Here is a 27441-nt window from a genome sequence, read left to right on the forward strand (position 1 = left end):
TCATGAACCAACATGTGCAAGAGGTGACTGAGATCAGGGATCTCGGCGTTACACTGGACAGCAAACTGCGATTTCATAAACATGATTGACGCTGCATTCAGGGCGCTGGGCTTTGTACTCAGAGCTGGGAAAGAATTTAAGAAAAACTCGACTCTGATAAAGCTATTTAACTCATTCGTCAGAAGTAAGCTTGAATATGGTAGTATTATCTGGACGCCTACGTACAAACGTAGAAACGATTTACCAAGCACCTGGCTTACCGAAATAGAATACCGAAACTAACGTCGTATAAAGAAAGACTTAGGCGGTTCCATATGAAATCACTAGAATGTAGGAGAGAAATGCTGGACATGACGTTCCTATACAAAATAATCAACAGCCAAGTAGACTGTCCCAGCCTACTGAGTATGCTCGCGCTTAAGGTACCAACCCGCACTCCACGCTACCCCTGCCCTCTATTTAGTATGCGTTTCTGTCGCACTAAACTTGGTTCCCACTCACCGGTGCCCCGCATGTCGCGCTTGTATAATACAATTAGCAAGCACAATGCCCAGCTGGACATATACTATGACAGCTTTAATAGTTTTAAAAAGAAGCTTACTTCGATTCCCGATTGAAGTGCCTCTTGACATTCCACTTTGTAGATTTTAGGTTTATTTATTGTTTAGTTTTTATCTAGTTATTAGACTTATTAGGCATCATTGTAATTCTTCTTACCTTATTAAAATGTTTAGAGTAATATGCATGCTGTGTTCGCCTGTAATTAGTGGCGTAATCACAATTGAATAGTACGCAAGTGTGTTAGTGCATAAGTTGTTGTTGCCACTGTTGGTGAACCTTAATAATAAAATAAAAAAAATAAAAAATAAAAAATCTTACGAAGAATCGACGATAAATTCGAAAAATTAGAACAGAAACACAAGGGGTTGGAAGAAAAAATAGAAAAACATGGATATAGGCTCAGTTATATTGAAAGAGAGATGAGGAAGAAAAATATCTTGCTTTTCGGAGTCGCAGAGACGGAAACGAGCTACGAAAAACTGGAAAATATTTTGATCGATATCTTTACAAATACAATGAAAATACAGTTAACAAGACTAGAAATAGAAGCTGCAGCAAGAAGGGGAAAAAAAGAAGAAAATAAGATCAGACCTATTGTGGTAACACTATCCACACTTGGGAAAAAAATTCTAATAAAAAAAAATAAAAAAATGCTAACTAACTTAAACTATTACATCAATGAGGATTTTTCGCCTGAAATACAAGAAAAGCGCAAACTCTTATCAGGAGAGGTAACAAGGCTGAGAGACGAGGGGAAATCGCTGTACTGAAATATGATAGAATCGTCATCTTAAATAACAAACCTGCTAGTCAAACAAAAAATTCACAGATTTCGTGCCTCACACGACTATCGAGCACATTGGAAATGAATCTACGGAATTCGAAAAAATATTGTCGCTGAGCGACGAGAAAGTCTGGATAAGGAAAAAGTTACAAAATAAAACTACAACGTTGAATGATAATTATTTTATTCTTAGACTAACACAAGTATCCTGGACATAACGCATGTGAACAAACAAATTGCAAAATTTCCACACGCGTATCCAAGTTTGAATAATTGTCGCCGTGGCGCATAAGTATAGGTACATATTTCATTTTTCGATTAATAAGCAGGATATATTAATGTTCAAAGTACAAGAAAATTATTACACGGCAAATCCGTAGTCAACTCGAGAAGTGGTGATCGGCAGCGGCCCATTTGCTGCAAGATATGAAATTTTCTTGACAGCAGTTTGACGCGACGAGAGATGACCATAACAGCGTTTGTCTATGTTGCACCAAACCTGAGTTCCAATAGGTACTACCAGGGTTCAGCATCAGCTAACTTGGGTAATGCTCATCATGACGAATCGGGTGTCCAAAACAGCGTGTGCCTATGTTGCACCAAACCTGAGTTCCGCTAGGTACAACTAGGGTTCAGCATCAGCTCTATCTTGGGTACTACTCTCCTAAGTGCTCATCAAGACGAGTCGGATGACCAAAACAGCGTGTGCCTATGTTGCAACAAACCTGAGTTCCTTTAGGTACAGCCAGGGTTCAGCATCAGCTCTATCTTGGGTACTACTCTCCTAAGTGCTCATCGTGACGAGTCCGATGACCAAAACAGCCTGTGTTTATGTTGTATTAAACCCGAGCTCCACTAGGTACTGCCAGGGTTCAGCATCAGCTATCTGCTAGCAGCCGCCAGTAACATGCTGAGGTGAGACCATTTCGTGGCACTTTTTCTTTTTTATGTTTCTCTGTATAAGTTTTTATTTTCTCCCTCTCCCTCTCCCTCTCCCTCTCCCTCTCCCTCTCCCTCTCCCTCTCCCTCTCCCTCTCCCTCTCCCTCTCCCTCTCCCTCTCCCTCTCCCTCTCCCTCTCCCTCTCCCTCTCCCTCTCCCTCTCCCCTCTCCCTCTCCCTCTCCCTCTCCCTCTCCCTCTCCCTCTCCCTCTCCCTCTCCCTCTCCCTCTCCCTCTCCCTCTCCCTCTCCCTCTCCCTCTCCCTCTCCCTCTCCCTCTCCCTCTCCCTCTCCCTCTCCCTCTCCCTCTCCCTCTCCCTCTCCCTCTCCCTCTCCCTCTCCCTCTCCCTCTCCCTCTCCCTCTCCCTCTTCCTCTCCCTCTCCCTCTCCCTCTCCCTCTCCCTCTCCCTCTCCCTCTCCGTCAACTCCGTTTTAAAACTTTAAGTGTTGTGAAACACTACAAGCTAATTTTATCGTAAACGCTGTATACAGGCTGTATTGTAGTATCACTTGGCACTTGTAGCTGTACAAATGTATCTGTCAACCCCGTTTTAAAGCTATTTCTTATGGAGTAATCTTACTCTCCTATAAGAATAGTAGTTGTATAACTTCTGTCTGTAAGGGTATTATAAAACCAAATGAATAAATGGCAGCTATAGTACACCTTTTTTCTGTATTACTGATAGAGTCGCTTATAACAATCTTTTGGCGTAATTTTACACTCGTATAAGTAAGAATAGTAGTGTAATGATTTCTGAAAATAAGTGTATTATAAAACTAAAGGAATATATGACAGTTACAGTACAGGTTTTTTATTTGTTATACGGATCTCTAAAGAGAATTATAACTTATGTACGGAGAACCGAAATACAGCCAAACGAATACAAATATTCTATTATAAAGCTGTTTTAATTACAAAAGCTGTAAAAGACACTCCATTTATTACACAGCACAGCTACTAAGATTATAATGCTCTCCAACTATCCTGTAGGCTGTTTAAAATTTGTCGCCATTTTACAATAAAAAAAAAAACGTACAGTGGATTTCGGATATAACGACGATGAAGGGACCACCGAAATTTCGTCGTTATATCCGGAAGTCGTTATAGGCAAAGGTAAAAAGATAAAGATATATATGTATAAATTTAAATCCGAAACGTTAGTACCATCGCTCACACTGTTAACTGTACATCGGTGGACCTTATGCCTTTTGTAATAAGGTCCACCGATGTACAGTTAGAAGTATTGCTGTTTTTACGTTTCGAACGAGTGAATCTAAAGTCAATATCTACCTATAAACAAAAGGTCACCACGTTTGCTAACCATCTGTCGATGTAAACAAAAGATAAGAAAGTAAAGCTCTATTGTCCTTTGACGACCGACTCCGGTCGCAATATCTGCATGGGATTTCTAAGAACTTGTTACAAATGGTTCATTAAAAACCGTAAAGTCGTAATAAATGAAATCCACTGTATTTGTAAATATAATTAAAGAAATACTTGCAAATATTTAGCAGACTAACGCCGTGTTATGATTACCAGCTAAAATAAATTGTTTAGCCTTAGAATTAATATTTATAAATATTTTTGATACTCTAACCTTAAAAACAAACAGTAACTTTACCAATTTTTGATATTTTCCTTATGGTTTCTCTTTGTTATTTTGCAGGCGCGTAAATATTTTGCCAGAAAAGATACACAGGTTCACAATAAATAATAATCCGCACTTACCAATAATGTAATATTCCATTCAAGTCCTGTATAATATTTTTCATATCTCATGCTCTGAAAGTGGGTCGTTGTTGTTCTAAAAGGTGCGCAGAAAGTGATACGTTTATGCTCTAGCGCAGAAAAGTGGTGTACTCCTCTGCGTCCCCGTCCCACGAACAACTGGGTGGAAACAAAATGGAAAAATAGTGTCTTTATTTCCTCGCTTGGAACAATTGGTAATTGTTTAGTTTTACTAATCCCACGTTGATCCTTTTTTTATAAAAAATGATGTAAGTAAATTGTTAAAAATAAATTATTTTTAACAATTTATTTACTTACATTACTTTCGTTGAATACTATTTACTCGATTTCATAAGGCGGGAACCAAAAGGAATACACCAAAAATATTTTTTTAAACCTTACACTTGCGTAAATGAGCAAAGGCAGAATCTTATTCAGCCACAGTTAAACGTTTGTACGATATTAAATTAGTTTTTAAAGTTATTTAGCACTATAATCATGAAAATAAAATAAAATACAAGTTATACAATTATTATATTATTAATTAAATTGTTATTTAATATTTAAAATACTTTTATTATGTTATTACGTGGTGCGGCGCACCAAGGTCGCGGTGCGGTCCGGTAGTCTGTTGCGGCTTTTAGAACGAAAAAGTATAAAATTAAAAAGTAAGAGGCAATCCTGATTTTCATACTATAATGAACAAATAATTTTAAAATTACTGCAGTTTGTTAATAAATGTGTGTTTTCGTAAATATTGCAATCTTAATGATTTTCGCTAGGGGTTATTAATCTTCACACATGTAAAGTCTCCGATTGCAAGTAAGTCCCAAGGAAAAAATTCATGGCCGTAGGTCTATTAGGTACTTCAATTACTGATTTTGCGAAATTGCCTTGTCTTGTTTGGTTTCCTCGCATTCGATATGAAAAGTAGAGTGTTTAACTCGGGTGAAAGGCACCATTTCTGTCTCGGACTATTAACGCTCTCACTGCGTTCGAGCGCCAAACTACCTCGACAGAAATGGATGCCTTTCAACCCTTGGTTAACAATCTACTATACTTTTACTTTTACCATCCACTATAACACTTTATTGTCGCCATTACTATATTACGAATGAACAAGATTAAAACATTTTAGTTTCTTAAATGATTATTATTCTCTTGTAATTCTTTCTTATTACTCATTTAAAACTTATATTCTTATATCGTACTTATAAGAGATTATCTGTAGTGTTAAGGTTTCCTATTACACCGAAATATAGCTGTAATGCAGCTATTATGCAGCTTATGTATTGCTTATACAGCTACTCTACAGCTCTAATAACGCCAAAGGCTGTATAATTTGGGCCCTTTTTTACTTATAAGGGCTGTATAAGCGCTTATACAGCCTTTGTACAGCCTAACTGTACAGCTTATAGTATACAAATAAACTTTAATACAGCTTATATACAGCTTGCAATGCTACTTGGGGTAAGATCGTTAGTAGGAATCGGACGTCGAGAAGAATTGGAAAATGCTCTACAAAACATAAAATGGGATATTTTGGGACTCTCAGAAATAAAATTAAAAGGAACAAATATAACAGAACACGACAATTACATCCTATATTACACGGGAAGTAAAAGCGGGAGAAACGGCGTGGGATTTATGCTGAAAAAATACCTAAAAAGTAATATATGTACTAAGTTTCAACGCCGTGTCAGATAGAGTTGCCAGGCTAGACACGAAACTTACAAACTCTACATTCAGTATCATACAGGTTTACGCACCGACAAAAAAGGCACCCGAGAAAGAAATCGAAATTTTCTATAATGACATAAGAAAAGCACTGAAAAATACTCTGTCGCATGTAATACTAATTGGCGATTTCAACGCAAAAATAGGTCAACAAAAATCAAACGAAAAATTAGTAATGGGACAATTTGGCTACGGAACTAGGAATGAAAGAGGGAGCTTATTAATTGATTTCTGCTTGGAAAACGAGCTCTACATATTAAACTCACACTTTAAGAAAAACCTGAAGACAAAGTGGACCCGGAAATCCCCTAATGGAATCACGAAAAACGAAATTGATTTTTTCATAACACGAAGACGCGATATTTGTTGTATGAAAAATATAGAAGTGATAAACGCAACTCACCCGCCTGATCACAGATTATTACGAGCGACATGGATTTTGAATAGTAAACAAAACAAATCCAGAGCCCACTTTAGACGAAAACAATCCGAATTTCAACCAATCGAGAAGGAAAGCCTCAGGAACATGTTTTTAGAAAAATCGGAAACAATACCTGACGCAAATAATATTCAAGAGGCCTATACAACAATCGTTGGCACTATTAAAGAATGCGTCAATAAATTACCCCCCTTACAAAAGGAAAACAAACTGGATCTTGTCGTTACTGACCACGTAAATAGCTTAATTAAAAGAAGGACAGAACTAAAACAAAAATCAAATCTATCTACACTAGAAAAGAAAGAAATTAAACGACTCTACAAAAAAATCAGAAAAAACCTAAAAAGAAACAAATGTCAGTATAAATACAATGTACTTAAAGAAGAACTAAGCAAAAGAAGATCAGTAAAAAGAGGATATAAAAGAATAAATAATGGGAAACAATGGATTCCGGCACTGAAACAAGAAACAGGACAATCTACAACAAACAGACATACTATCATACACTGCGATCATATATAACCATGGATACCGCCTTTAGGAACATTACCGTTCAAATTCTCGGGCCAAATTAGCACACATACACAATTACGCCTACATTCAAATAAGACGACGCGTTTACAGAGCCTGTAATCAAAGCTGGTAAACAAAATAAGAGTCATCTTTATTACACTAATGGTACATAGCTAAGTGTAGATGAAATGCATATAATGTCAATAACTACCAATCAGCGACATTAATCCGCTAATAACCTTCTTGCTGTACGTACTGGCCGCTGAGAGTTCGCGGTTCATATTTGATTAGAATATGACTTGGACAGGGATAGGTTTATGCCATACAGTGAAGAACCAGTCAAATAATTCACGTATAATAATTTAATGCAGATTAAAAGATAACTAGTTAAAATGTTGTTATGACATGACAGACTAACTCAACATAAGTAAATATATCATTGTTGTATAAATGTATTCCGCTATAATAAGTATTTTGTATATTTTATTATCAATCTGCATGGCAGTGCGAAGTCACGTTCAGGTATAGTCTGTCCGTTTTTCTAAGATCAAGTACGCCATAGTAAATGTATGGCGAACTTGATCTTAGAAATCGGACTGGCTATACAGTCTGCAAAATTTACATGGGTACACGAATCGGGTCAAAAATATTTGAACAGGCGGAGTCACAATAAATCCCCACTTTCAGTTCAGAATATTTTATATGTATATAGCCGGTCAAGCAAGTTTGTCAGTAGAAAAAGGTGCAAAATTAAAATGTTGTATAGAACCACAGCCGTTCGCGCGCTTACATTTTCTAAATTTGCCGCTCTTATAATATTTTAAGCTTTCGCATTTTGAACACATATTAACTCACATTATACGAAACGAAACTGATTTACGTCGGTAAATCAAGGTAATTGAATATAATTCGCGTTAGACCCGTCTATAATGTGAGTTAATATGTTTGCCGCTCTTTTCTACTGACGGAAATGGCTTGAGAGAGAACCTACATATATGTGACAGTAGAGGGTGGATTCAAATGATCAACATTTTCAGATAATGTGTGTATTTGTTAAATTAATTCAGTGAAAGCATGATAGGAAAAATGTATCTACATATAGGAGATCGGGTATGATTATCTCACGGGTTATATCTCATGAATAGAACATATTCTAGATATCTTGCCAGGCATCCACTCAATTTCATGTCTCTCTAATTGGACAGCTTTTTTCCATAGTTCTCTGCGAATAGCATCTTGTGGGAATCTGAATGGAAAGTAATGTAAAATGACAATACCAAATTTGATTATTAATTTGAAATAACTAGGTAGTTTTTTTATAGCTCCATCTCATTAAATAAAAAAGGAAAATACAAATCTGTAAGAAGGAATTTATTACTACATTTATAATTATATAGAAAATACCTAAACCAAACACAAGTTAATAAAATAGTCTACTTCATTTAGCATAACACCATCCCTATTATCCTCGCAATTTAAAAAGTCGTATGTTGTTATGAAAGTCGTATGCAGTTGTTACGTTTTAGCTTAGCACGGTAGTATTGAAAACAAATCGTCATGTTTTTTTCCAATTTCTACTGAACTTATCTGTTTACTACAAGTGAAAAGTGATTCCACTGTCCTTGGTATGAACTAAAATAACTTCTGCACCACTTCACGACACATGAATATATTTTTAATTACAAAAAAACGTTGTTTTTGTAAATCAATTTAGCCATTTGTCACTGACTGTCATCTCGGTGGTACTGAGATTGCCAATCGAGCAGTTTGTAAGTACCGCCTATCGCGGGGTAGTTTGCGTTGGGCCATAATTGAGCGGACAGAATACTTCCATGTATAGCATTTCGCTGATCATACAGGCAGCTACAACATTCTACCAAAATTTATACAGTGAAAGGCAACGGTCATCAATTTATACTCTAGAATCAAATCAAGACCTGGATGACAGCGAAGAAGACATTCCAATTATACTAAAAAGCGAAGTATGCCATGCAATAAATTCATTAAAAACAATGAAAAGCCCTGGTGAAGACAACATAACAAACGACGTTATCAAAGCGATAAACGAACCTTTAACTCCTTTTCTTACTAAATTATTCAATGAGATCCTAACATAAGAAAGAATACCTAAACAATGGGAATCGTCTGTAATAACCCTACTCTACAAAAAGGGCGACCCTCACAATATAAGCAATTACCGTCCAATAAGTCTACTTCAAAGCACATATAAGCTCTTCACAAATATAGTGCACTCGAGAGTGAGGAATGAACTAGAGTTTCAACAACCTAAAGAGCAGGCCGGGTTCAGACGCGGCTACTCTACCCTGGATCACATATTTACAGTGAGACAAATCATTGAAAACTATACAGAGTATCGTAAACCGCTCTACCTATGTTTTATAGACTACTCGAAGGCGTTCGACTCTATATCTCATCAAGCACTCTGGGTCGCCTTAAAGGAACAGGGAATACACAAAAAGTACATAAACATCCTGAAAGTTATCTATCAAAGCAGCAGAGCGCTGGTGAAACTTGACAGAACTGGCGATACCTTTGAAATACAGCGAGGAGTTAGGCAGGGCGACCCCATCTCACCAAACCTTTTTAATTCACTTCTAGAGCACATTTTCAGGAAAGTAGAGTGGTCAAAATTAGGAATTTATATCTACGGCGAGTATCTGAATCATTTACGCTTTGCCGATGATATTGTTTTGTTATCTGAAAGCCACAAAGATCTCCAGTACATGATCGAAACGTCGAATTTTTACAGTAAGGAATGTGGTCTAGAGATGAACTTAGAAAAAACATGCGTCATGACAAATAGGAAGAAGGAGAGTTTACACGTAGAAAATACCAGTATCGAATACGTGACTGAATATAAATACTTGGGACAAGTTATCTCATTTAGTGGTCGCTATGTAAATGAAGTGGAACGTAGAATTTAGAAAGCTTGGAACTCATATTGGTCACACAAACATATTTTTAAATCCAAACTAGACATCACACTGAAAACAACAGCTATCGACACTGTAGTGACACCGACCCTTCTTTACGGATGCCAAACATGGGCAATAAACAAAGAAATTATCGACAAAATTCAGAAATTTCAAAGAGCCATAGAACGAAGCCTACTCGGTATAAAAATAAAAGACAGAGTAAGAAACACCGATATTCGTAAGAAGACAAATATAATGGACGCAGCGGAAATGGCATGCCGCCTCAAGTGGCGATGGGCCGGACACACAGCGAGAGCGAAAGACGACCGGTGGAGCATAAGAGTTTTACACTGGTACCCACCAGATGGCGGGCGAGGGCAAAGTCATCCGCTCCGCCGCTGGCGAGACGACATAACCGAGCAGGCAGGCATAGCCTGGGCCAGTCTGGCCGCCGACAGAAAACTATGGTGTGACATGGAGGAGGCCTACGTCCAAAAATGGACAAACCCACATAAAAATACTTAGTAATACTTAGTAGTTTTTAAATTCTTTTCTTTGTAACTTTATTTCAAAATAATACTTAAACTCTAAATTTAATTGTAACATTTACATTTGGGAAATAAAAGGCTTTTATTATTTATTATTATTTCCTATTTGCAGATTTGCACACTTTTCAAACCACCTCACCTGGTCTTTTTTTATTAAAAAAAGTTTCTAGTACCTACTACAAACTAGCATTAATAAATAGGGCCACTTGCACCATCGCACTAACCCAGACTTAACCGGTTAAACCGTTTACCCAGTGTTAAATTGTACTGGTAACCATTATGGTAACTCCAGGTTTAACCGGTTAACCCCGGGTTTGTGGGATGGTGCAAGTAGCACTTAGTAGTTTAAACAAAGAACAACTATTTAACGTAGGTACTAAGATATCTACCTACTATTGCGTGTGGATCAAAAATTGTTTGACGCCTGGACTGGACGGGATATACCATCGGTATAAATTTCCGATACCAATTACCTAATGCTTTTTAGGGTTCTGTAATTCCAAAATGACCATAACGGAACCATTAGGTATAGTTTAGTCATTTTGGTCCATTCGCAGCTATTTTCGTCAAAAACTAGTCATTGAAATATGTGATGTTCCATGGGAAAAGATACCTTATGAGGGTTTCTAGTTTCGGAGATATTAAATGTAAAAAGGTGAAAAAATGCTCAATTTTTTTTTATTGGGTGATCTGAAACCTTAATGCTTAACGTTTGTTTACCTGTTTTTATTTTTGTTATATGTTAGTTATAAGCCTAGTAATGTCGTCTCAGAGTTTAGTAGAAAAGGTACCTTATGGAAAAGTCATTGAAAATTCCCAAAAATAACTAGTCAATACGGGAAAAGAAGTTTGGTAGAAAACTGTATTAGCATTCTGAAAAACGAAAAAAAAAGCATTTGATAATTTCAGTTCTGGTCGAAGGGCCTAGCAAATATTATAACCGCGCGTACATCGACCGACATTAGAAATCCAAGTAGCCTGCTATTATACCAAAGTTACTCTCGTCAAGTCTTTCATAACTAGAGTAATCTTCATTTGGTTTGGTCGCATGCAATAAATCTGCCATTGGTTTGCTGAAAAATGCCAATACCCGACGCATTGCCATAGGGGACATCTGAGGTCATCGAACCTCAAAACCGCTTGTCTTCAATGGCAACCAAAATAAATTATTAATAAGAAATAGACGATTTATACCATCTTAACCCCAAAATATTATTAGTTTATCCCAACTGTTCCATCATCATCATGCCTCATCATGTAACTTAACCACAAGGTACCTTTTCTTTACATACAAATTATAGGTCTTTTTTAAGATTATTATGACGACGAACTAATTAAATTTGTGGCAGTTTAATGTACTTAAATTAATATTTTCAATTCATAAAAGATAAACTTCAATGTAATTTATGTTTTGTAGTGATGTATTATTAAATTTATAACCATAAGGTACCTTTTCTTAAATGTATGGAGCAAAGTTATGTAAGTTTAAAGTGGCATAAGAGGTTAAATATAGTATTTAGTTGCGGTTTTAGGACTTATTTCATTTGAATGACAGAATTTCTTTCATATGTGCTCAGAAAAATTGATTGTAGGTCACATTAAAAGTAAAAAATATTCAATTTTGTGATTTTACATAAAAAGTCATAATAGTTATTTGTACAACAAGAGATCAAAGTTTGATATTTCTTCGAGTGCTTATTTTGAGTCCCGTGCAAGCGAAAGATTCTATATTAGAATCTTGAGCGTAGTAAGGGATTCAAAAGCGCACGAGATGTAAATAACTTTGATCTCGTGTAGTACACAAAATTTTTCACCTTAAGCAGTGAGAACATACCTAGAGGGACAGAGATAATAGAACCCAAGTATATCGAACTTGTATTAGACCCCGCATGTTGAAATGACATTTGACTATAAAGGTCACTTGAATGTCATTTTGTCTCACTCAGTGAGCACAATGCGATTTTGCTCACTGAGTGAGACAAAATGACTCAGTGAGCAAAATTGCATTTTGCTCACTGTTTTTAAGAAGCAAAGTACCCTTGTTCGACCTGCTGAGGTGAAAATTACATTTTCACGTCTAAATCGATATTTTTTTTTTGCTTAAACTGTCTCTCAGATTCGTTTTCTAATAGATAAATTTAAATCTGGAGAGCTCATTGCAATCAATCGTGAAAATGAAACAAAACTTTATTTTCAAGAGATTGGTTAGTATTAGAGATGGACCGGATATTCGGTTACTATCCGGTATCCGGCCTATCCGGCCATTAATTTACTATCCGGCGGCATACCGGATAGTGACCTACTATCCGGCCGGATACCGGATAGTAACATTGCTTGATTTTGGAGTAAACAAATTGGATTTAAGAAACAGACACGGTCATAGTCGTACTTGTTTATTATTTTTAAACAATTTAAACATTCCACTGACTTGCACGCGCACTCATTTCGAACCTAGAAATGTGTCCACGCGAACGTTCACTAGAAAACAGGTCAAACCTGCAGAATGCGTACCTGAAAAACCGAAATGTAGGTATAGTTCCGCTGGCCGAATATTCGGCGGCCGGATACCGGATATTCGGCAGATGGTCAGGCCGAATATCCAGTATTCGGTATCCGGCCAAACAACTATCCGTTGCATCTCTAGTTAGTATACACATAAATCAGTCGATATCAAAGGTTTCTATTTATATTACAGAACAAGTCGCAACATTTTTTTAATCTCAGGAGTCTAAGGTATTATTATTTGTAGTCAACTATGTAACTTACTTCAGGAACATAGTTTTTTAGGTGGCTAAACTTAAAACTTCTCTATCGTAAAGTTGCTCATTTTACAACATTATTTTCAAAAAATAATATCTCTGTAACAACACAAGTTAGGAGGTTGATCTTTTGTGTTATCGATAGCTTATTTATTGTAGATTACTGGGGTATGCATAACTCTATACCCGCCATAAGGTACCTTTGACCATGGGACGTCACATATGACATAAGTACTTGTAAGGGTTTATATATCATGAAATAGGTACCCAAGTGCGAATCTTTCCTTTTTGAAATCCGATTCGCACTTTGCTGATTTGTTTTAGTTTTACATATGTTCTTTTTTATATTTTCAGGATATAGACATGGAAGATGACTACGCCATGGACGACGGTGAAGACCTGGAACCAGATGACCGGGAGGGCACCACCGCAAAGACCGTGAGGTTCCCAACCCCGTCGGCTCTGAACCGCCTGGAAAGGCTTGGGACTGCCTTTTCAGCCTTGTCTGTAGTGGGCGACACCAGGTCTTTGGCCAGAGAAGGTCCTCAGATTGTCGAGTTGGAAAATGTGGTGTCGGCGGTGGACAGCTTAGCCGCTACCAAGGAGAGACCCAGGATTTTAGACGATAGTAAGTATTTAAAAGTTGTATTGGGTTATACCTGAGTACCTACGCACAATGCACATGCTCAAGCCTTTTATGCAAACCACATTAATCATCATTAGTTTTCAAACATTTCTAGCAGCAATTATGAATGAGGTTATTCCAGTCCAGTAACATGTATTCCAATACATGTAGTCCAATAACATATATTACACAAAGTACTCACGAGAAATTCACATCGAATAATTCTAATATCATTTATTATCATCTTATTCCATTTCTGAGAATAGCCTGGCGGCACTTGAACGGTTAGGTACGCTCTATTATGTCTCATGATGAGATGTTTGTTAGATAGATATATTCATCACTTAGGTAAAGCCAAGCTTCCTTCTATAACTTTTTATTGGTTTTTCAGCATCGCTGACGAAACAAGAGCAAGCGGGTGTAGCGCGAGCAGCACGCGCGTATTTGTCGGCAATGGTGCCTCGCGGCAAGTGCATCACGCCGCAGCCTCGGTGGTTGTCCGTGCGGCACATGGCCCCCGCATCTGACACCCTGTACGTATGAAGATATGTGTGGGAGCCTAACGGAACCGACGCGACGTCGTTTCGTTGACAAAGGTTCTTCTGTAGCACGCGTGTATTTGACGGCGAGAGTGCCTCGCGTTAAGTCCCCCAAGCGCTTGTTTAATTAATCTAGGTGCCAATGTCATTCCTTGTCTATGTAGCCACTAGGTCATAAATCATAAATAAGCATCACCATACCTACTTTCAACTCGTTCTGTTACCAAGCTCAGTATATGGCACCGTTTCAGATACCGGCCAACTTGCGTGCTGCTCCACCGCTGCGCCGCCGACACGGGCTGCTGCCACAACGAGGAGCAGGTCTGCGCGCCCGTGGAGGGCCAGTACGTCATTATCCCCCTATACGTGAGTATATGCACTCTACAGACTGCTGCTTGTCCTTAATTTCTGATGAATTTGCCCCAGGAAATATAACTTAATAGTTTACTTTTTTCGTTTATATCATAAGATGTTATTAATACATAGGTATATCAAGCGTTACGTTTGACAAAGCGTTCGTGATTTTACGCGGCAACATAAGTGTAACTATCAGATGGATCTCACACAAGCACTTCTCATTTTCCAGTTAAGAAAACCAAGTGGGCTCATGGTAGCGCGCATGCAGTTCTTCAACCACACCCGCTGCGCCTGCGTCTCTCAAGAGACATTGCAGACTGTCCCACGAGCATCTCGCCGGCACTTCCAAGAGAACCATAATCTTAATCAGGAGAGTACCATCCAGGACAGACAAGACAAGCCCCATGTTGGACCGCTAGAAGCGAGAGAAAGACGGGAGGAGATGGAGAGCACGAGTGCGAGCGCGAGCCAGAGCGATTGGCCCACGCAAGAGCCTAAGCAAGAAAGCGAGACAGCTGCGCCACCACAGCTAAAAAGGTATTTCTTGGAGTATTTACCAACGTCACATAAATAGTCACAGCATACAGTTGAATATACAACAAACTAGATTATAAAATTACGATGTAGTTTGTACTAATTTAAGATTTCGATTCTAATTAGTGTGTCCGTACATCATCTGCTGTTATTTGCTGCATCGTCCGGCTGTTAAAGGCATACAATCGGTTTGTTTAAATACTAGCAAAAAGCAGAGCTTTGTAAGGGCTCGCGGAGTTTTTCTACCTATATAGTTATAATTACAAAGGTAGTTTAATAAGAGATTCATCTTAAAAATTATCTTTTTTTCCGATAACTTAGAAGTTTCAATTTTTCACAGCTTTTAGGACCTTATGCTTTAATTTCAACTCGATACATCCACGCGTTCCCGAGATAAAAGGTCTTAGTAGACAGACGGACGGACGGACAACAAAGTGATCCTATAAGGGGTCCGTTTTTTCCTTTTGAGGTACGGAACCCTAAAAATGATATGATGTGATATAAGGGCTTCTGTCCGTCGCTACCTTCTGGTCCCGCTTAATATGAAATACGAAACCATCGACACGAAGCGAAGCGCTGGTGGCCTAGCGGTAAGAGCGTGCGACTTTCAATCCGGAGGTTGCGGGTTCGAACCCCGGCTCGTACCAATGAGTTTTTCGGAACTTATGTACGAAATATCATTTGATATTTACCAGTCGCTTTTCGGTGAAGGAAAACATCGTGAGGAAACCGGCCTAATCCCCATATGGCCTAGTTTACCCTCTGGGTGCCTACGCCAATTCTCGGGATTAGTTGCCAAGCGGACCCCACAGGCTCCCATGAGCCGTGGCAAAATGCCGGGATAACGCGAGGAAGATGATGACGAAACCATCGACAAGAGAAGAAGAAGAAGGGCTTCTGAATATAATTAATACCCCAAATCATTTTCAGACTGTTTGTATTATATTATATCAATAGGTACCTACTTACATTAAATTCCTCGTACGAATATATTCTTGTTTCCTACATTTCAATACATGAGTGTTTAACATTACGTAATCTATTATAAGGGAACCATATATATCTCGATGTATTCAAAACATCTCATATTTTAATGCCGTTTAGTACAGCTTTTATGTCTACCATTCTGAAAGAAAGAGAGGAGCTTTCTCTTCAATTGCTCAAAGGTTAACTGGAAGAGATCCCTGAAAGAGATACATTATTCGCCTTTGTACTACAAAACTTTGTGTGTTTTTTCATGTTTTATGTTTCTTTTTGTACAATAAAGTGTTTTACTAGTACTACTACGAGTACTACATCTCATTAAAATGTCAAAAGGGCCACACGTGTTGGCTTAAACTCCGCGCACACCTTACAAATGTCCGAAGCACCTATAGGTTCTTGATGGGTAGACATGAATATGGGCGTAGCGATGTGACGACCCCATCGCCTGCTGATAGACCAGTACAATCAGTCAACGCAGGGCAGTTTATGGAGAGCTGTTGGGAAGAAACATTCCCACTGCTCCTGGGAAGTGAGAAGTCTACCACCCGATATGGATAAAAAGGGCCCTCTGCCTCTGTCTTGCTTTAGCCGGTCGTCCAGAGTGGAAAGCGACATCCATTTTGACATTTAAAACAGTGACAGTATATCGCACTGCAATACTGCTGCTGACTGCGATATTACTGCCGACTATATTACTGCAAATGTAAATAATATTAATTAAAAACTCCTGGCAGCGATATCGATTTCGACATTTGCGCGCTGCAATACTACTGTCGAGTGTGCCGACTGTATTACTACCGCAAATGTCAAAAACCCTGGCAGCGACATCGATTTTGGCATTTGAAACAGTAAGGCAGTACTATCGCCCTGCAATACTGCTGCCAACTGCAGTATTACTGCCGACTGCATTACTACCGCAAATATCAAAAATCCTGGCAGCGATATCGATTTCGACATTTGCGCGCTGCAATACTGCTCCTGACTGCAATACTACTGCCTACTACATTATTGCCTCAAATGTCAAAAACCCTGGCAGCGAAATCGATTTTGGCATTTGAAACATATAATAATAATATCGCGCTGCAATACTGCTGCCGACTGCGATATTACTGCCAACTGCATGCATTATTGCCGCAATATCGAAAGCAGTCACGTGTGATTTTAACCACCATAGTAGTAAAAACGATTATAGATTCAATAAAAAATAGTCACGTATTCACTCATAATTAATTATTATTACTAATAGGGTACTGTATTTAAAATAAATTATTTTACACCATGCATGAAATAAAGCACCAGAAGATTAATAAACGTAGATATCAGTTATTTTTAGTCACGTTTCTATTTAAAATCCCGTATAAAACTTTAAAGAGTAGGTAATTTGATTGTAACGTCACATGCTAGTGTTTCATGTAAATTCCTTAGTAGCAAATCGTTTTGACAGTTCGAAAAAAAAACTCATTTGACTAGTAGTCAATTACCCAATTATACTGAGCCAAAAACCCAGCGCATTTTTAACGAAACAACCTTTAACCTTGTTACTACTAACGCCATCTGTTAGGAAAATAAATAACCAACATTAGGCCAACAGATGGCGCTAGTAGTAATAGACATTATTGACCCTTTTATTTATTTTTTATGTTTATAAAATGATATTTTTATGTTTGATAACACATCTAGACATGAATTTAAATTACTATGTTAAATCTCAAACCTAACAGTGCGATAGTTTTTCCGTAAAGTGTACCACAAGAATGCATAGTTTGTCGAATAGTCATAGGGCTCGCTTCGCTCGCCCTAATAATCAAACACAGTTTTCTGCACCTGTAGCTGTTCAATATCAAGTTGTTGACGCAATTAAAATGCAATGCTATCAATCTTACTGACTTCCGAGCTCTGGGGATCCCCAAAATAGATGAGTTCCTCGAGTTCACAGTAGATCTACCATGAACTCCGATTTTAGGAATTCATCTATTTTCAATTTTGTCACTCCAATATGGCAAAGATATACTTCGATTTCTCGTGAGATTTTCGATTTTCAGAAGTCCACCGTTATAGCCCTGGTCATTGCAGCTGAATCAAAATGATTGAGTAATTCCGACCAATAAATATCCTGACTCCACCTGAGGGCGAAATGTAGATTAATGATTCCCATATTTCCAGATGCACCTGCCCGACGTTATTCCTGGCGCGCGCGTCCGACGCCGGCTGCGTTTGCGGGTGTGACTGGAAGGACCTACAGCGCCGGCGCGACTGCATTTCACTCTCCCGCGGACGCGAGCACTTTGGTTTGCGAGACCGGGTCTGCGTGGGCACTGGCGATTGCAACCCGCCCACTTGCGAATACGGCGCGTATGAGAGGAACTTTGGAAGGTGCCCCCTTAAGAGGTTTAGGAGGGGCAGGTTTAAGCCTGGGAAGTACTTGGACAGAACGTTGACGGGAAGTTAGGTTATTCATATTATTATTGAGTTTTTTCAAGTGTCCGTCTAATACCAGTAAATAGGTAAGGATTAAAATGTTGTATTAAAACCAAACAATTTCAAAGCTAGAACCAGAAGTAGTTATTGGTAATAGTAATAGTTAATGTATATTTATGTTCTTTCGTTGACTTTCCTATACCTTAGTACCAGTAATTGTATGTGATTAGATCAAACAATTTTGAGCCTGTACCTAAATTGACGCCAGGAGATACAGCCGTTTAAATATGATTCATAAATCATAAATTATGAAAGCATCCCCCAAATCTGTAGTCGGCGACTAGTCGGCAAAAATGGCCGATTAGTCGGCACTTTATTAGTGAAAGAAAAACAGAAAAAAAAGAAACCAACAGTCAATATTTACCATATATTATGTTTTATGTTTATTTTACTAAAATACCTATTCAGGGTGCATACGTAAACTTTTTTTCATATAATTGACCGTTTGATCGTTATCATATGTTGGTGGGATGGTGTTTTCCTCTACAGGGGGCCGATTTTTTAATTTCGACCGCTAGATTTCGTGTATTTCGTTCAATAATATCTCCACTACTAGGCATTCAAATTCTACGAATAGAATTGAAAACGAGTGGTCAATACCACTCGATTCCAAATTTCTATCGCTCGTATTTCAAAAATTAGCATTTCGCGTTTTTCCACCGATTTTCGAGTGACGAAGTCAAGCAATCGAAATTCAAAAATCTCTTCCCAGGTCTATCTCAACTGATTCTCGTGTAATTTCATGTGCAAGTTCGATAGTTAATTTTTTTATTATTATTCAGTTTTTGTTTTTTTTTTTAATGGTGAAACCATGCGGAACTAATAATGTTATTGCAAAATTTAGAGACTTAGTTAGGGCACGTTGCTCGTAAAGGCGCTGACCACAGGGGATAGGTTCTTAACTGGCGACTACGTACGGGAAATAGAGCCTTGGAAATACCTCCTACAAGCTGTACTGACGATGACGGTCTGCTCAGGATCGCAAAATAAAAGAACTAAAAACAGAAATTGAACGAGGATTCTTGTGATAGGTCTTTGAACCTGTAGAGAACACCTTTTAGCCAAGCTAAATTATGATGAATAGCGCAACCAAAGGAGCAAAACTATTGTTTTGCACCTGAACTTATACGAAACTAATGATCTGGCCGACTAGCCGACTAGTCGGCCGACTAATCGGCCATTCGAGCGCCGATTAGTCGGCTAGTCGGCCAAATCAATAGTCGGTACATCACTACTACCACCATAATTTATGACGTCACAAATGGCGTGTGAGGCGTTTTCGCGCGAGGTTTAAACTAGCTATAATAAAATGCAATTATTTATGTTAAATCTTATGAGTATAGCTGAAATATTGTGTTTTTCGGAACCAATACAAGTGTACCGATAATATTAAAAGGGATTTCAAAATTTGTCATCAGGCCAATTGTATACAATACTTTTTCTACTAGTCACAAAAATAATACTTTAAACTAACTAGTAGAATCATACAAACAAACCAAACTAAAAGTATACAGCTAAGATTCGCGAACAGCCGCGATACCTTCATACTGGTACGCGACCCGGCCGCCGCGCCCGCGCCCTACGGCGGGCTGGTCAACGACACCTTCTCGTAACTCATGACTCATGAGGCCCTGGTACTTGCTCCACGCTAAATTAAATTTTTAGACAGTTGTTTTCTCGATTTTGGCCACCGTAGCCTATGGAGACTAACAAGCAACACTAAGTGGTTTCCGTAGTCTATGGATGTTGCTATATTAAGGGTGTCACATGCGCGTTTCTGACTTATGAACCAATTGTTTCTACTATACAACCTAAAATAATTAATTTTAGCTATGGTTTTGTTTCGTCCTCTTGATCGCGACGAGCTGTTATTGGTCAATTTCATTATAGTTGACTAAACTGTATCGAAATGAATATTATAGTTGAGTTGGGAGCCCACACATTAAAAATACCCAATTGCAGTTTGGTATAAGAAATCTTAATTCAAGAATTACAGTTGACTAGTAAAAAAAAGTTTTAAGGCTTGAGCTCAGAGGAGGCTTGAACTCAGCTCACGGTATTCCACGTTTTTTGCTAATTTAAGGATAATAATGGTGTAAAACTGTAAACCTACCTAGCTGGGTAGAGATGGGTAGTGAGTAAATACTCACGGATAAATACCGAGTAATTACTCAGTATTTACTCAATATACCCGTATTTACTCGTTTATACCCAAATTGGTGGGTATAAACTATTTAGAGTGCTGAAAGGGGCATATAAATTTGAAATATAGGTGTATTTTGTAAGCCGCTACTGGATTAAGTACTCAAAATTGTAAGAATAGTACATTGTAGGAGAGGACGGAAAACCGCTAAAAGACGGACGAGTGCGTTTGAGGGCCGACACGTTAGTGGAGGCCCTCAAATAATACGAGTCCATCTTTAGCGTTTCCGGTCGAGGCATTAAATAGTGCTTTTCACGACTACTGCGAGGAAATAAGAAAACATTTGCATAACTATAAGTACTAGTCAGCGATTTCTCTGTTAGCAAATTACTAGCCACTGCCTGTGCTGTCTCTTGAGTTTCGGTAGGCGTCGGCGTATGAATATCATTTTCTTCACTAGAAGAACTAATTTTTATAGCGAGCGTAGATACCATACCAGTGTTCCATGTATTTTTAGTCGAACACAATTTACACTATCCAATTCAGTAAGTATTTTTAGATCCCGCCTTTTTTACTTTTTTTATCACTTTTAAGAGGCGTTTTTCTGTTATTTGCTTCAAACCGACTCTAAACTTAGAAGCGTTTTTGCTAAAACAAAAACACAAATAGCTACAAAAGTAAAAAAACGCCTTAAGCGTGAACTAAATAAGCTGGGTATTTTTAAAAGCGTTACTTACCTTATTTGTATCCCCGCAATCGAATGATGTGGCTATGATACAACATTATTTCATTTGCTACCAGGGTGCCTAGCCAAGATGCCAATAGTTTCGTTGTCGTAGAAATCGTCAAACGATTGGCATCTTGGCTAGGTCCCTAGACTTGATTGCGACTTAAGTACTTTATTTTATTTTTGTATTAATATTTAAGTACAGTTTTATTTATTCAATTTTAATAAATGTGAAATATGCATAATATTGTCTTATGGTTGTTTAAGGATCGTTAGGTATATCTAATGTATTCTTGTGAATAAATGTAAGTTTACTCTTAGGTTGTAAATATATTTTTTAATAAAACTATAGTTTACTTGTTTTGTTTCAACGGATTTTAATTAAAATTGAAATAAACCTCGTCAGTTAGTCTATTTTACTATGCAGTCCCTCTTCACATTGTAACTGCAGTTGTCGGTTTGCGTCTTGCTGGATGGTCTGGTCAATGGTAACCACCAAAAACATTTTCATTTAAAATGTTGCCAAGACGAAACCATGAGGCTCGCACTGTCAAAAAGTAATCAGATCTCTTGTAGACCCAAGCTTCTAACTCTACAAGCCCTACTTCACAAACTCGGCACTTTAGTCAAAACATGTGGCTTGGCCGTTTAAACCTCCAAGTATCCATTACTAAATATTAGTGTATTAATGTGTATTCAAAACTTGCATTTTATTAATTTTAGTGATTGTACACTTATGCTTTTAATTGTTTGTCATTCATATCGTTACTTCTGTCCTACTCATTTCCTCAAAGGTTAACTGGAAGAGATCCCATACAGGGATAAGTTCGCCTTTGTTGTATTTAATTCACTCTAACTGTGTTTCTCGTGTTTTTATTTCTATGTACAATAAAGTATACACATACATACATACATACATACTAAAAATAAAACAAGGCAGTATTAAAACATCGTACTTGTATTGCTAAGTGGCAAGCGTACAAAGCATAGCGGTGCCGCGCTTCACCCAGAACTCGGCATTCTCCTTGCCGGAGGGCAAGTCCACAGCCACCACGAACGCGCCCATGCGCTTCGGGTAGTAGTAGCACGGGCAGATGTACCGGTCTGCAAACATACTGTATATTAGGCAACTAACATAGGAAGAAACCTAATCGACTAACAACGCTGCGCTGTAGACTATTAGCAAAGAGAATAGATATGTCTTTGATATTAGGTAGGTATAACGGTACGAATTAGCGTATCGCCGGTCAGTTTCCTAATTCGTCAATTTTGCTGATTCAACAGTTTACCTTCTGGTCATTTTCACTAGGTTGACAATTTCGCTAGTGGGTCATTTTCCTAAACCTTCAGTTTACTCTTTCGCCAGTTTTGCTAGGCTTCAGTTTCGTTGCTAGTTTCCTTATGTGCTAATTTAATTATTCGTCAGTTTGGTCAAATGGTAATTTCCCCTAGATAATCGGTTTCTATATTCGCCAGTTTCACTAGTTGCCAGTCTTATAGTCGTGTTTCGGTGTATCAAATATACCTTGGGATTATTGTGTCCCGCGTACCGTAGTGCATTGTATCACCAGATAATCTCAACACAAGCCTTATTGAGCTTACCGTGGGACTAGGTTGATTTGTGTAAAGATTGTCCTATAATATTTAATATTTATTTATTATTCCATCAGTTTTAGTGTAAAATAAGACATGACTATGTTTTTTTAAAAAGAATACGGCAATGTGGTTTAAAAATATTAAACTTACATTTCGTGACTTTTAGCTGAGTACAAAAATATGTCTTGTATCGCCTTAAGATCGCCTTAAAAACAGCTGGGTTCCTAGTTTACTACGGAACCCCAAAAAAGTAGCAAATCATAAACATGACGAGATGGGAAAACTGACAAACTAAACTATCAGATGAACAAGGAAAGTAACGGATTAGGAAAATGACGAAATAGCAAAACTGACAACTTAAGATAATTGAGGAATAAGGAAGTTTGCGACTCAAGAAACTGGCTTAATAGGGGCTCTGACAATTTAGTGAAACTGGCAAAAAAGGAAATTGGCGAATTAAGAAACAGTCTAATCATTAAACTGTTGAATCAGCAAAATTGACGAATTAGGAAACTGACCGGCGATACGCTAATTCAACGGTACTAGGCAAAATGTTACACATCGTTAGCTATTTTAATAACAAAACTTCCGTGAAACACAGACATATTAAATATATTAAGAACGGGTCACTCACGTATTTTAAGTCGAAAAACGCTCGACATGTTTCACTCCGTACCGAGGAGTGTCATCAGGAGCTTGCGTTTAGTATTCTGCGCCGGTCCGTCACCGTAAACGCAAGACAACACAAACATGTCGAGCGTTTTGCGACTTAAAATACGTGAGTGACCCGTTCTTAATATATTTTTAATACATCGTTAGCTGTCTATCACTAGAGTCGTTTTCATTATGCAGGTTAACAACCTCTAAATAGTAGGTTTAAATTAGGGCTCGCGGTCGTGTCCGGGTTTCGTGTACACGTGTTCGGTACCCGTTTCCGAACTACACGTACACGGTTTTCTGACCCGTTCTACACGTGTAGTCGTGCACACGTGTAATTAAGATCCGTGTATCCGGGTACCCGTGTACCCGTGTACACGGCGAAACGGACCTTAAATACACGCGGGCCTAACCCGTCCTTGGCGTGTAGCGGAGATTGTAGTAATGTATATATGGATGTTCAATGTGATTGATATGTGTTGTACCAATTTAATTTATTTTTCACCTCAGCAGCTCGAACAAGGGTACTTTGCTAACAGTAAGCAAAATGCGATTTTGTTAAAGGAAAATATAACATATTCAAATCTTATTTCAAATTTAGTAAGCAAAATTCATTTAAATGACGAATTACGAATGAGAATTACCAAATCATTCGCGAATGACGAATAATTTTTTCGAATGATCATTCGTGTTCAATTCATTCGCGAATAATTTATTCGGCGAATAAAATAGCCCACGAATAAATTATTTGCGAATAATATTGTCGAATAGTTAGCTTACAAAATAACTATTTAGCTGTTTTATATCCCAATAGTAAAAAGAAAATGTTTTCTATCGGTTTATCTGGTTGGTTGATTTGAGGTGTGGAAACTGGGAATACGCCTCATGTATTGGCGGTCACGTGGGGCGAGAACAACTGGAAATACACCAATAATGGGGGTATTCCCGTTTGTCCCCTTCGGGAACATGTGGGAAAAGACAAACAATCTTTCCCATTTGTCCCCACTTCATTGAAGCAGCAACAAATAGGAACACACCATTAACGGGTGTATTCTTATTGTTCCCCGAAGTGCGCGCCGCCGCGGCGCGCCGCCGCCATAGAGAGTCAGCGCGCCGCCGCCGCCGCCGGTAGTTTAAAATTCGCGCCGAATATTTTTTTATAAGACAGTATTATGCAGCGTGAAAATATGTAATAGGTTATAGTCCGATAAGAAATAGTTGAAAATTATTGCGGGCGTGACTTCCGACGTAACTAACTCTCACATTTTTGACGTAGAATACTAACTTAAACATGGCAATAATTTAGTACGGAAAATTTTTGGTTATATAATTTAATTTCTACTATTTTATGTCGCACCAACACCATACTAACTATTTCTTATGTGGCAGTATGATTTACATAAAAATGTGTTGTATGTATGGGTAAAACGGGTAAAACACATTTATAAAGTATAATGTCCAGTGTTTTAACCGTTGTCGATTACACGGCACTTTTGCTAAGTCCAGTATATTGGACATTGCCAAGTATGCGAAGAGTAAAATTATCAAATTTTCTGGTAGTTTTATGGTAAATAAATCAAACAGAGGGATGTTAGGTGTTTCAAAACGTTTTAAAAAGTCATTACTTGTCGTATTACAACGTAATGAACCAAATAGATAAAACAATATATATACGGATTTTTTTCCTGTGCGTTCATCAAAACATCAAGAGATAGACCCAATTTCATTTGAGAAATTTCTTCCGAAAATATTGATAAATTTGCCTGCATTATTGTAAAAACCATTGCTCAGTTTTTGGAAAAATATAAAAATAATAGGTTTTACTTTAATTCATAATATAAGTTGACATTATCAGTAAGTGTATTTGTAATTAAAAAATGCAATTATTCTATATTTATTAAAAAAAACATGAATTTGACAAAAAACAAACCTTATGCACATAAAGTGCTGTATGTATTGTATACTCGGCAACGTCCAAAATACGGGACGTCTTTTCATTATGCGGCGTATCTTTTTATTTACACCGAACCTGGCAACGTCCAACATATTTGACATACCTATGTTTTTTTCGAAACTATTATAAATAGATTTTTTCATGATTTTTCTACAATAAACGACCACATAATAAGATAATAACATCAAAAAAATTATACTAACACAGTTTTTTTGAGATTTTTTTTCCTTGACGATTTAAGGGTTAAGCGTGGCTTTTCATTATACGTCTTAGGGCTTGTGCACAAATAACGCGAGGTTCGATAGGAGGGGTGGGGGTCACGAAAAAATCACGACAGATAGATAAGGAGACCTCACGTGTATTTTTCTACAGTGAACGAAACTAAGCAAAAAATACCTACCACATGAGTAGGTAGATTTCTTTTTCTCGGTTTCGTTAAACATAAATCTTCACTCCGCACTACAAAATAGCGAGTCTATTTTACGAAATTTTGAAGCGCGTGGCCTTAATCAGTCGGATAGAAAAACTTCAAAAAAAATACACGTGAAGCTATGTGGGGGACGGGGGGTAGCCAAAAACCTCACCAAATATCACCAAGGGGTAGGGGGGGTCAAAAATTAGCCGAAAACAGCTCGCGTGATTTGTGCACAACCCCTTAATATTGAAAAGTTGAAAAATCCCACGCCGCCGGCGTTACGCCGCCGCCGTGGATTTTTTCGTGGCGCGCCGCCGCCCGATTTTTTTCGACCGGCGCGCACGTCTACCCCGATGGGAATAGGCGCTGCATATAAAACATTTCCATTTGTCCCTCATGTATGGCGTAGGTCACGTGGATAGGGGACAAATGGGATTACATCAATAATGCACCCATTATAACCAATAATGGGTGTATGCCCATTTGTCCCCGGGGGGAACATATAGGAAAAGAAGCCGCATATAAATATTTCCCATTTGTTCCCACCTTATTTTTGTAAGGACAAAAGGGAACATACCATTTTCGGATGTATTCCCATTTGTCCCCGCCGGGTACAGAAGTGATAGGATTTGCATATAAATATTTCCCATCTGTACCCTCCTTATTGGTGTGGGGACAAATGGGAACACACCATTTTCGGAAGAATTCCTATTTGTCCACGCCGCGAGAGACATTTGGGAAAAGACGCTGCATAGAAATCTTTTGTATCGGCACCAAATGGGAACACCAATATCGGGGACAAATCGGAACACCAAAACTCATATAAAACATTCCCATTTGTCCCCGCCTCATGTATGGCGTAGGTCACGTGAATCGGGGACAAATGGGAATACACCAATAATGCACCCATCATTACCAATAATGGGTGAATTCCCATTTGTCTCCGCGGGGAACATATGTGAAGACCCTGCATAAAAATATTTTCCATTTTTCCCCACCTTATTGGGGTGGGGATAATTGGGAACACAATTTTCGGATGTATTCCCATTAGTCTACGTTGGGAACTGATGGAATAGGTGCTGCATATAAATCGTACCCATTTGTCTCCGCCTCGGGGACAAATGGGAACACCAATATCGGGGACAAATGGGAACACCAAAACTCATATACAACATGCACATTTGTGCCCGCCTCATGTATGGTGTAGGTCACGTGAATCGGGGACAAATGGGAATACACAAATAATGCACCCGTCATTACCAATAATGGTCGAATTCCCATTTGTCTCCGCGGGGAACATATGTGAAGACCCTGCATAAAAATATTTTCCATTTTTCCCCACCTTATTGGGGTGGGGATAATTGGGAACACAATTTTCGGATGTATTCCCATTTGTCTACGTCGGGAACTGATGGAATAGGTGCTGCATATAAATCGTACCCATTTGTCTCCGCCTCACGTATGGCGGCGGTCACGTAGGGCAGGAACA

General features: G+C 38.3%; 2 protein-coding genes across 3 annotated transcripts in view; one reads left to right on the forward strand and one right to left on the reverse strand.

Annotated features, from left to right (window-relative positions):
• LOC134795256 (uncharacterized) overlaps positions 1–21440 on the forward strand; it is a 41485-nt gene extending 20045 nt beyond the window's left edge. Inside the window, exons 2-6 of the mRNA XM_063767064.1 lie at positions 13298–13571; positions 13960–14101; positions 14359–14473; positions 14694–15001; positions 18146–21440. Coding sequence (XP_063623134.1) covers positions 13298–13571; positions 13960–14101; positions 14359–14473; positions 14694–15001; positions 18146–18431 — 1125 coding nt within the window. The 3' untranslated portion in view covers positions 18432–21440. The remainder of the gene's footprint in view (positions 1–13297; positions 13572–13959; positions 14102–14358; positions 14474–14693; positions 15002–18145) is intronic.
• An 830-nt stretch (positions 21441–22270) lies between these two features.
• Positions 22271–27441, reverse strand: part of LOC134794643 (dynein axonemal heavy chain 2) — a 158543-nt gene continuing 153372 nt past the window's right edge. For both annotated transcript variants that reach the window (XM_063766448.1, XM_063766447.1), the window contains exon 82: positions 22271–22434. In XM_063766448.1, coding sequence (XP_063622518.1) covers positions 22295–22434 — 140 coding nt within the window. In that variant the 3' untranslated portion in view covers positions 22271–22294. The remainder of the gene's footprint in view (positions 22435–27441) is intronic.

This window comes from Cydia splendana, chromosome 1, assembly GCF_910591565.1.
Source record: "Cydia splendana chromosome 1, ilCydSple1.2, whole genome shotgun sequence".
Lineage (NCBI taxonomy): Eukaryota > Metazoa > Arthropoda > Insecta > Lepidoptera > Tortricidae > Cydia > Cydia splendana.